This window comes from Mercenaria mercenaria, chromosome 17 (genome assembly GCF_021730395.1).
Source record: "Mercenaria mercenaria strain notata chromosome 17, MADL_Memer_1, whole genome shotgun sequence".
Classification (NCBI taxonomy): domain Eukaryota; kingdom Metazoa; phylum Mollusca; class Bivalvia; order Venerida; family Veneridae; genus Mercenaria; species Mercenaria mercenaria.
This window is the reverse complement of record NC_069377.1, coordinates 14,378,941-14,390,283: the sequence shown is the minus strand read 5'-3', so window position 1 is coordinate 14,390,283 and position 11,343 is coordinate 14,378,941. Positions and strand designations below refer to the sequence as shown.

The 11,343-nt window shown below is 32.2% G+C and overlaps 1 protein-coding gene across 1 annotated transcript; it reads right to left on the bottom strand.

The window, feature by feature from the left end:
* Positions 1 to 707: 707 nt before the first annotated feature.
* Positions 708 to 10,304, bottom strand: LOC123536482 (uncharacterized). The gene is made up of 5 exons (XM_045319686.2): positions 10,254 to 10,304; positions 6,912 to 7,034; positions 6,511 to 6,593; positions 5,400 to 5,517; positions 708 to 2,174 (listed from the first exon to the last, which is right to left on the bottom strand). Exons 2-5 carry the CDS (start codon positions 7,024 to 7,026, stop codon positions 2,017 to 2,019), a joined length of 474 nt encoding a protein of 157 aa, XP_045175621.1. The 5' UTR covers positions 7,027 to 7,034; positions 10,254 to 10,304; the 3' UTR covers positions 708 to 2,016.
* Between the last annotated feature and the right edge of the window lie 1,039 nt (positions 10,305 to 11,343).

Sequence of the window (11,343 nt, the reverse complement as noted above, 5' to 3'; positions counted from 1 at the left end):
ACAAAAGGTACCCAAACTTGAAGTCTCTACTTGATTATATATTACACGATTATCTTGAATCCAAATACAATGTAACACATTCAAACACAATCAAGTAGTTCATAACCATATCTGTAGCAATCATATATTCTATTTATTAATAGCTTTATCTCATATTTGAAACAATTAAACCAGCGTTATATTTTACTTATTTATGAGAAGAAGAAAAAGAATTTAAGCACTTTGCACTTTGGTACAGAAAATAATCACCTAGTTGCAAAACTGCTGTAACAGCGTTTACTATTGTTATGAATTTACCCTCTTCTGGTTTGAAGTGATATAATGTTTAACACTTAATGAAAGTATAAAGTGCAAGCTAATCCTTTCAAACTCGATGCTATTTGTTTTGCTTTCAACAATTTAATTGTCTTGTTTTATTAGTGCACACCAGCTCTCAGACGTACTTGACTGGAGGTCAAAATAAAGCCACCACCGTCTTATCGCAATTCCCTCTAGAAATAAATTACTTAAACAACATGATACACTTCGTATTTCAGTCTGATTATTTAACCAGTGTTTGAAGTTTTGCAAGAACTGGACAAAGAGAAAGCATGTTGCAAAGACGCTTATAAGTAAAAACAAAAGCATTTCAGTGTATATCTATTTAAGCAACTAACAGACAATATAATGGTACTTTATAACAATCTGACTAGACAGAATCACGCAATTTATTTTGGAGGACCAATGCAGCTTTAGTATTGATCAATGTAATAATATGACCCATAAATATCAAATAACACAACTTTTGTAATTCCATGAAGAGCTTTCATTTTTTTTAAGTTTTAAAAGAATCTTAAATATCTTAATAGTCGAAAGTTGAACTATATATTACTTCACATAAAAATAGAAAAAAGTTTTTTGTTTATTTTTCTGCATATGAAATTGCAATTTTTATCTTAATTGTCCAATTCTGCCACACATGTACATTTCATATCTTTTTGCAACTTTATCACCTAAATTATTTTCAAAGATTTTTTTATGAAATCTGCCACTTCTTAACTAGTCGTCATAGATATTTCAAGCGGGTATTTAATTTCAAAATAGATATATTAGGCATACGCGCAATGTCTGGTGGTTCCCTGTGTCACGAATATTAAAACTGCAAGTATCCACATACCTGATCTCCCATTCTGAGCAAGAATTCAATCTTCGGATCAGCACTTTAAAATTTACGGATAACATAGAAATCTAATTATATTTGTTTTGACATCATACTTTAAAACCTAATCAAACCATCTACAACAATCATTAAAGCAAAAAAGCCGTCACTTACAAATATAGGGCGCTCGTTAATTGGCGACATAGGGCAAGCAAAATAACTCCCATAGATATATATTTTGAATTGACCTGTATACATTTTCTCCATGGGGTCACTGGGCATGTAGATTGTTATTCTGGTATTTTGATGTATAAGTTTTGACGTTGTATCTGGAATTACGGCAGATATAGAGTATTATTAGTAAATACTTATTATGTGGATTTTTTAAGGTTTGATCGGTAACCCTTTGATCCTAACTTTCGACTTCAGCGTCCGCGTGACAAGAAATCTACCAAACCCAATGCTTTCAAACTAAACATGTCTTTGACTACATGAGATGGCCATAAAAATGTGCGTATAGACAGTCTGGTTTTTTAACGTGCCTGGTGTATAGCACCGATACATGCGAGGGAAGAACCAGTGCAAGCCTCTTAGTTAGGTGGGAGACACTCAAGAGCATCTCAGAAATTTCCAGTGTCTGGACCGGTATTCGAACCCCGGACCACTGGATTGACAGTCAAGCGTGTTACCACTAGACCACCGGCCCACTGATAAACCCACATGATGTCTCTAGACACAATTTGAATGTATATTAAATGTTCTTGCATGCAAAATGATATATATCATATTTCTACAGAAAATTTACAACTACTTCAAGTATCATTTTAATTGGAAATCTTTTTCTCCGTTATCGGTCAAATATTATTTTCGATCACATGTTATGAGTGTTCACTAGGGCAGTCTTCAAATGGCAGGAGTTCTTTCATGTTTGCTTTCGTCCGCGGACTCATCTGCGGGTGCCATTGTATAGCGAATCCACCACATCCGTAATATGAAATGGAGTCAACATCAGGGTTGTCTGTGTCGTGTAACCGACCTATATACAGTAAAAAATATGAATAAGAAAGCAAAATATTATTACTCCCTGAAGTTAGGTCTGCCCAATCGGATCATTTTTTCATACAATGTAGAATTTACTTAAACCCTGATTTTTTAAAACTTCAGAATATACTTGGACAATTCGGCAAACAGAAAGGATAGGGTCGTGTGTTTGACTTTGTTTGCTAGACTGATTTAAAAAAGTTTGACCATTGTTGACAGGCACAAGTTTTCATAATGGGCGATCATGTGTAAATCACAATTTGATACAAAATTTCGCCAGAATATTTCTTCAATGTATATTTTAATTAAAAAATCTCCCAGTCCTAATGAATAAATGTATGGTATAAAATATGATGAAATGAAATGTAAAGATCCGTATTCTTGTTTTTGAATATTTACCCATGACTGAAGAAATCCACATATTACACGCTGATTAAGAAAAATAGAAAACGTGGAAACTCCACAGGTCGCTCAACATGACCAAAATGAATCTGTTGCAGGCTCGGTTTGAGCCTGTTCATGGACGGCAGTGGAAATGCATGCTACCGTCAACGCGCACTAGCCCCGGGTTGAGCAGAACTCAACATTACACATGTTACAAGTACCAAAAAACAATATAGAGACATCCGCAGATGTGTTCATACGGCGGTACACATCGAACCTTCAAAGATACACTTGTGTGTAATTCCATGAAAAGTGGCGTATGGTCCCCAGAAAAATTATGCCCTTGCCCTAAACGAAAACACAATGGGCAGAACTTAACAAGCTGGAACTTAAAAAAGGGATCTGAGGTTACGGAGCCTGCATATCCCAGAAACTGGCAAAAGACAAAATTAAAAAGCAGGCACCATATCCGTGGGGGTAATTATACAATATCCTTAGCTATAAAAGTGGGAGTACTGGAAATGAAATGTTTAATTTGAAAAACTAAACAGTACCAATAACACAACGATCTGAAAAGATCATAATATAACAGCTCTGATAGACACTGTTAGGAATAATTTGAAATGCCAAGCATTTTAATATCATATTTTATCTTTTGAAAAAGTTTTGATGACGTTTTAAGGTAGTAGATGTGTAATAGAGTACCTCCTTTTTGAAGAGTATTCAATTCCTACCATAAGCCCACATTTACTGCAATTCTCAGGGGGGCGTAGGTTCAAGCCCTACTGGGACCAAATTTTTTTTCCCCTTATTTTCGATTTTTTCTAGTAAGTTTTTACTTCTTTCAAGACTTATGATAGATTTATTGTACAAAAATGAAAAAAAAAAAACATTTGCTAAGCGATTTCTTGCTGTTCAAAGTGAATTTACTACTTAAACAGAAGGGGTAGAGTTACACATCTGTAAAAATATTGAGTTACATGTGGTAAAAGTTCTCTATTTTGCTTCCATTCTTTAGATTACATATTGTGGAAGAAATTTAGGTAGGATTTACATCTGTCCCAAGGTAATTTTTGAATGAAGTAAGCAAAATTCAAAACAGAAACAAGGATTCGACCTTATTTTTTCAACGTTGAAATAAGAATTCTGTATCATTAAATCCGTTTACTTGAGGAACACTATATAAAATGATATCCGCATTTTTATTTTGTGTTTAATAATTGTTTAACTATAGTTTGATGATTCTTTTATTAAAATTAATGGTAAAATGAGTTCTCTGCAAACATTTTATATAGCGTCCATCACTTTGAAATTTTTCTCTACTTGAGCTAGAGGAGATACCACAAGTTATACAAAATTTAGAAAAAACGGCATGGTAAAAGTTGTTTAAAATTTGCAATGCAGTGCAAAACACGGTCATCTTTAAGAATATACCATGCAAATGCCATTTTGTAAACATTGCTATTACACCTCTACTACCTTAATACATTTACACACGGTTTGCCATTAATTTCATAAAAAAGTATTTTCTTTTTACATTTCCTAACGAGTCAAGGCTTTATTCTACGTTATCCGGATAAATGACGTTCTGCATTACTTCCGGTGGATCAAACGTGCAAAACTACTTTAATAAGTAACATGCAATTTGACTGCCTATAGAGTTCAAATTTATGATGGTATAACTTCAAATATACATTTCCAGATATTCTGTTTGTGTATTGGTGCGACTTCAAGTATCTAAACAATAACAAATATATACACTGACGAGATATGAAAACCCGACAAACATATTCCTTAATATATTTTTATTACAAAAAGCATCACTTTGAAATGTTCAACACCTACACACTTCGATACTCTATAACCATTTTGTTGATTTTATGGTATAAAGTATGTTTGTGTTAAACATTTCAAGGTGATGCTTTTTTGTAGTAAAAAATATATTCAGGCAAATGTTTGTTGCATTTCATATCTCGTCCGTGTATATAGGATAAAATCTTGTCTGAAACTCATTTCTAATATTCTGGTGATGCTAAAATTTCATACCATTGTAAACAAATCGAATTATTATTAATATCTTTGAATCAGTTTGTTCCGAACATCGGCTTCAAAATACGGTTAGTCATGTCTATCAAAGACCGTCCTTAGGAAACACAAAAATTATGGTCTTAGTTGAGAGGTGGCCTCTCAAGAAAGATAAATTTACTACACTAATTGTAATCAGACGATCTGGCCCCATGTTCACAAAATATTTTCAGTCTCAGCTGAGTTTGATAATGAAACTTTATTTGTCATTAATATATAAATAGCATGTTTAAAACTAAATTTTAAGTTAATAACAATTTTCTAGTGACTATTCAGTATTGGTGGCGAGTCTCTACTGGAATTCAACCTTGAAGCTATAGTAAAATTGATAGCAAAATTTCAAACTCAAATTCAACTGAGACCGAAAAATGTTTTGTGAACATGGGGCCGGATCTTTATAAGTAAGTTTTAAACCTTATCATGCTGGGCACGATTTATTCTGACTTTGAGACCCGTGTAGATCATGATCTGCACTGTTCGCCATTCAGTCACTATCTTTTTGGTAAGCACCCCTTTTAACAGTTAATGGTACTGTCCAAATTAAAAGATAGACAAGTTCATTATAGGAATTAAGCAGGGTAAGTTTTTAAGTAGTGGCCTATCCTCGGAGATTGTCTTTAGCACAAGTTTGACTGTATGCTTATATTACATATTTCCAATAAAGGAAGGCTATAAAAAAACAAATTATAAACTCCACTGAAAGCTAAATTTCTTCTATACCCTTAAATAATACTAGTAACATATATTTTACCTATGATTAGATAAACTTTTTCCTTTGTCAGGTTGGGTCCATCACACGACGTCCTTACTCCTTCTGGCATCCTACGGGAGGTCAAATAGACCCTCTCCACGTCTGTCCCATACGGCGTCTGAGTTAAACAATTGTATTACAATACATTTAAGCCACACCATGAGAAAACCAACATACTGCATTTGCGACCAGTATGGATCCAGACCAGCCTGCGCATCCGTGCAGTCTGGTCGTCAGGATCCATGCTGTTTGCTAACACGGTTTCTCAAATTGCAATAGGCTTTGAAAGCGAACAGCATAGATCCTGACCAGACTGCGTGGATGCGCAGGCTGGTCTGGATTCATGCTGGTCGCAAACGCACTATGTTGGTTTTCTCATGGTGTGGCTCATTTATTGAATGTCTTAACGGTCAACTGTTTAAGCTAAACATTTTCAGTTTATTGACCGGCAAACCATTCGGTTAGAGTTTTATCATATCATATCAGAAATATATTTTCAAAATATCTTTCTTCAAGACTAGACATTAGCCCAGCAGAATTTAGTGTTGAACTGAGGACTTATCTATATCACGAAGTATGGACCAGTGATTTATATAAGGAGTGGTGTATAAAGTCATAATGGATGCATGATTTTTAGTCAGAATTTATAGGTTCGCACTCTGGGCGACGCCTGTGTTCATCAACACGGCCAAGGTCATGTGTCCTTCACCTCTGTTGCTGCACATACATGTAGTTATTTTATTAATAACTTGCGGATGCCAGACCAGTTTCGTAATTTAAACAGTATTAATATGCTTGTTAACGAGACTGAAAATTCAGTAAAAATTTAAGTCAATCGGTACTGATATAATTCTCCCTATATTTTTTTCTGGTTTAAAAAGAAAAAAAAACTTAATGGATAATGTTAGATTATTTAAGAACAAAAAGTTAGTTTCTATATAAAATACTTGTATATATGTATGTTTATCAATTAAATCGCTACCTTACATTAGCTTAATAAGAAAAAAAAATGTCTGCCGGAGATTTACAAACTGAAGAAAATGAATACTCTTCTATATATATATTTTGAAACAGGACCCAAGTTTGAAGATTTCGGAAACAAATAGCATACCTTTAAAACACATATTTTGTCAACTTCATAATAATGTCCATTAGACGAAGGTATCTCATCTGAAGTAACTTTGACTAGGGCGGCTGTAACGAAAAGAATTTGTTAAGTATCTATTTTATATAATTGGAATATAGTTAAAATTAAACATGTGTATAGTAGTAGTAATTCTTTTTAATGGTAATATGTTCGTAAAGTCCTACAGGAACTTTGTACCTAGGCTTCTTAATAAACAGAACCATAAAAATTAGTAAGCATGACTTAATAAATATTACTATACAACAAATAGTTTAGTGTAAACTTAACGCACTTGAAAAATGTAAGTGAAAACAAGAGGCAAATGCAGCATGGTAAATGAAACAGAAGGACAGAAAAGCAACAAATAATCGCAAAAAATATCTTACCAAATTCAGCATTTCCAATCATTTGTTCAAATGACTCCGCACAAGAGCAGCCAAAGGCAGTCCTTAAGATACAAAGTACCATAGCCAAAGCAAATATATACCATTGTGGCTGCATATTTCTTTCTGTGTTCAATGAAAAACAGTAACCAGAACTATAGTAACGTCCTGCACTTTTATTTTAGATGTTACATTAACCTTTATCTCATACAAATTTGAAGATACGAAATATTATTTCATTTTCTCGCATTTACGCAACATAAATTCTTTAGAACGAAAATAATAGTTTTCCATGAAACAAGAACAATATTTCGTATTTTCGAAATAATAGTTTTTACGGACTGAAATGAAATATTTATAACATTTGAATAAAAGTGTCCAGCACCACTTTAGGAATTTCGTACAAAACAATGTAAAAATAAGATTTTTTTCACGAAAGTATTTTATATTATTCATAGAATATGCAATAAGGTATTGCACGAGTGACGTGGTCTTTGTGATTTGAGTAGTGTCCCTTATTTTGCGTACAAATTATATAAAAATTTAAAATGATAGAAACATTGTTACACTTTTCAGATGCATTAAATGTCTGTTAGCTATACAGCAGTCACTACACAAGAATACATAAAAAGTTTGGAAAACAGCGAAATTAACAACAAAAAAAAAAAAATGAAGTTATGGCATGAAAGCACATTAAATAAAAACACGCTTATATAACATCAATAGTTCAAATGTTTCAAAATCTTAATATCCAATAAGAAATTAATGGCTTATACGAAATTCGTACAGATTTTGCTCAACAGATCTTTTGTCATGTTGGTTCGAAACTCAGCGACGACAGTAATGTTTTGCACACAAATATTTTGGTTCGTTTGGTTGTTTATTTTTTTTTCTTTTACACAACAGCAAAAAAAATATTCAGAAGCCGATATTGCATATGAGAATCAAACATTTAAAAGCAAGTACAATTTATATAACATAAATATAAATGAGAAGAGAGTAATCAAAATGTTAATACAAAATATCAAAGAAAGAAATAAAGAAAATTGGAACAGAAACGAAAACGTTTTGGAAAAAATTATAAAAAAGAAACAATAAAAAATGATATGCTAAGAACTCTTCATGAGGTCTCGAGCTCATAGAAAACGACCTAATGGTTTGCTATTGGTGTCTACATTTAACCGACTGAACTATTTAGCAATGTATATATTGAGCTCTTTAAAACGAACAAGAAATATCTTTAAAAATGATAGTCGGCGAATTGTAATAAGGAAAGAAGTTTATGAATTTTTCATTCAACATTCATCTTTCATCTAACATTTTTCAAGATGCAAAACTAAACACTGCACTTTAACCATTTAAATGGTTCACTTTTAATTTTTCGCAAAGGTTACGGTAGGGTTACAATTTTGTTTCGTTTATCCTTAGACGAATAATTACAGCAGTAGTTTGATGAAGATTCATGAAGCGGTTCATGAGAAGAGGTCATTAAACGTGTTTATATTTTAGCTAAACTGGTCCCTATCCCCATTTGTAACAAAATAGCAGGAGACCTTACGATATTGTTACACATCGAGTTTGATAAAAATCCATTACATTTTAGTGGTTAATGCGAAGAAAGGCATATCTACTTTTAGCTATAGTGGTCCCTAATAGGGCCCAAGTTCCTATATAAATAAATTTGGAAGAGGACCTTATAATGATGCTCCAGACCAAGTATGACAAAGATCCACCAAGCTGTTCATGAGACGCTGTATAAAGGCATTTTAGCTCTAGCAGCCCCTAAAAGGTGTTAAATGTCCCAGCTGAACAAAGTTAGCTGCGGGCCTAATAAAGATGCTACAAATCAAGTTTGATTAGAATACATGAGAAAAAAATCAATTAAAGGATTTTTTTATTATTTATTTTTATTTATTTCTAAAATAGGCCAACTGATCCCGCTTAAACAAATGCATATTCGCTATTCATGAATCTTTGGACAATGACGTCACACCTATAAAAAAGTGAAGGTCAAGCAAAACATGCAATTGTAATTATTTCAATATTTCTGTTTCATAAGCAAAGTTTGACCGTAGTCATATCACATAGATAAACTGTATGCAGCGTACCTTCATTCCAGAGATTCAGTCATTATATAGCATATATATATAATAAAACAGATTTCAACTGAGTTCAATATTTGCATACAATACTAAAGAAAAATATTCATATATAATAAATCAGTTAAATAATTTATAACAAATATATCAAAGCAATCAAGTACTCATTTTAATATGCAATCTGAATAAGTCACAAAAGCAAGAAACCTTTTCATATACAGACGACAATTATAACAAGGAAAATCTTTTAAAAAGCACTTCTCTACATAAAAGACTCTTATCACACCCTTATTCATGTGATACGCAGACCGTATTCAGCTCTTTCTTTAATTTGATATATGTTGGTATTTGAACAGGTTTTTATGATGTTTATTAAACTTACTTATCATTTTGAGATATATCAATATTCTTGCTAAATATACTGAGCCAAAGTTAACTTTAAAACTGTGAACAGCGTCGTTTAGGATAAACGCTTTGTCTACATTTCACTCAGCGTAGCACAATCAACAGAGTGAAAGAAATTGACACTCTCGTCCAATCAGGCAGAGTGTTGCATAAATCTTCTATTTTGATAAATAATCTATAATGCGTTATCAAGTAGTTTGATTTGCAAACTGAAATCACGTGGCATAGGTAACGAAAACGAATTTAGACGTCGTCGCCGAAAAAAAAAAAAAAGCTGGCATTTACTTGTCACATAATTTACAAGCAACATAATTAATTTATCAGTTTACATGGTAGCACGGTTACTGAATTTAAGCGGCAGTAAAAAATGGAAGCTTTCTCGCTTTGCATAGGAATCATGCAATGTAAGCGTCCTTGTGTTTGCACGGGAATCAATAAATGGATTTTTTCTCGCGTTAGCGTGGAAATCATGAAATGGAAGCGTTCTCGCATTGTGCATGGAAATCAAGTGTGTCCTTGAAAAATGTATAAATGCAAATGTCCGTTTATCTTTCTTTTTAGTAAGCTTTTACATTGTTGTCTGAATATTGAATATTCTAGTATTTAAATCCTTTAAATCATCCAAAAATGACGAGCGTTTAAAACAGTGCTTAATGCATTGTATCTATTCCTAATTTATAAAGTTTATAATTTGGAAAAATCAGAAGACCAAAAAACAAATCAACTAACAAAAGCAAACAAAATTAATTTTATAATTGCAAATAAGAACATGAAACTTAAGTACTATATCAAGACAATTAAGCAAAATGTTCATAAAATAGAAATAATTATGTATGCTTACCTTAGCTCTCTTAATTTCAAAGTTGAACTAATTGTCATTTTGCAGACATGCGATATGTATACAAAGCCGAATACGTCATTATATTAGACGAAAATGCAGATGTTACAATGAATTAATTATATATACAATATAATAAATGATAAATAGATAGGATGGTCACACATGGAAGTGATGCATAAAATTATCATTTACTCTACTCGAATAATGAACTAATCGTACTTCTGTACATGTAGTTTAAATGTGTGAAGATGCTGAAGATCTTCACGCTTACTTTGAATAATTCGGTATATTTGATATCTATTTAAATTTTTGTTTCCTTTTCTTTGTTTCACTAATTTTTTGTCTTATTGAATATGTTGGCATAACTTTGCCCGCCTGCAGACAATATAAATTATCAAGGGACCCAGTAATAACTCAGTTGCACACAAATACTTTGAACTTAATGATTGCAGAAACTATAATGGGTCCAGTATAAGATATGATACAAATTGCGTTTTAATCATAATGATACAGTTTAAAATTGTGTTTTACTCGCTAATTAATATAAAATTCTTATACCATAATGTTCTACAGAACAAATGGACGCTATTTTCGCAACCAACAGTAAATATAGAACTTATATGTATACCAATAACACAGAAACAGAACAAAACCGCAGAATAAACACTAACAATGTGCGACAAGACCAAAGGTAATATGACAACAGCTGTTTGTGCTGGAAGGTATATCGCTGTCAGCTTATTGCAACAATATTTACAATAACATTTATCTTCACTGTAGGGCTACACTTAATGATAATAATGAGATTTTAATACCATCAAAACTGTTTGGTATAACTAAATTGACATAGTGTTTCTATATATTTTTAAGCAACACCATTACTGACACATATATTGAGCTTTCTAATTCAATTGTACTATTAATTTGTTTGATTAAAAAAAACTTTTTATTAAACACTCTTCGGTAAAATACCGAAATATTCGTGAAAAATCATATTTCACTACCAAATTATTTTATTGATAATGGTCTGATGTTTCGGTCATGCTTATTAGTAATGTTAATTTTCAAAGAAGAAAAGACTAATTCTTAA

What these genes read in the sequence shown, in the direction of transcription:
- LOC123536482 (XM_045319686.2), bottom strand. Translation starts at nt 7,026, where the DNA reads ATGCAGCCACAATGGTATATATTTGCTTTGGCTATGGTACTTTGTATC. An exon ending in ACAAAATATGTGTTTTAAAG is followed by an intron (nt 5,518 to 6,510) that starts GTATGCTATTTG and finishes TGTTTAACTCAG; the next exon opens with ACGCCGTATGGGACAGACGT. An exon ending in AAAAGTTTATCTAATCATAG is followed by an intron (nt 2,175 to 5,399) that starts GTAAAATATATG and finishes TACTGTATATAG; the next exon opens with GTCGGTTACACGACACAGAC.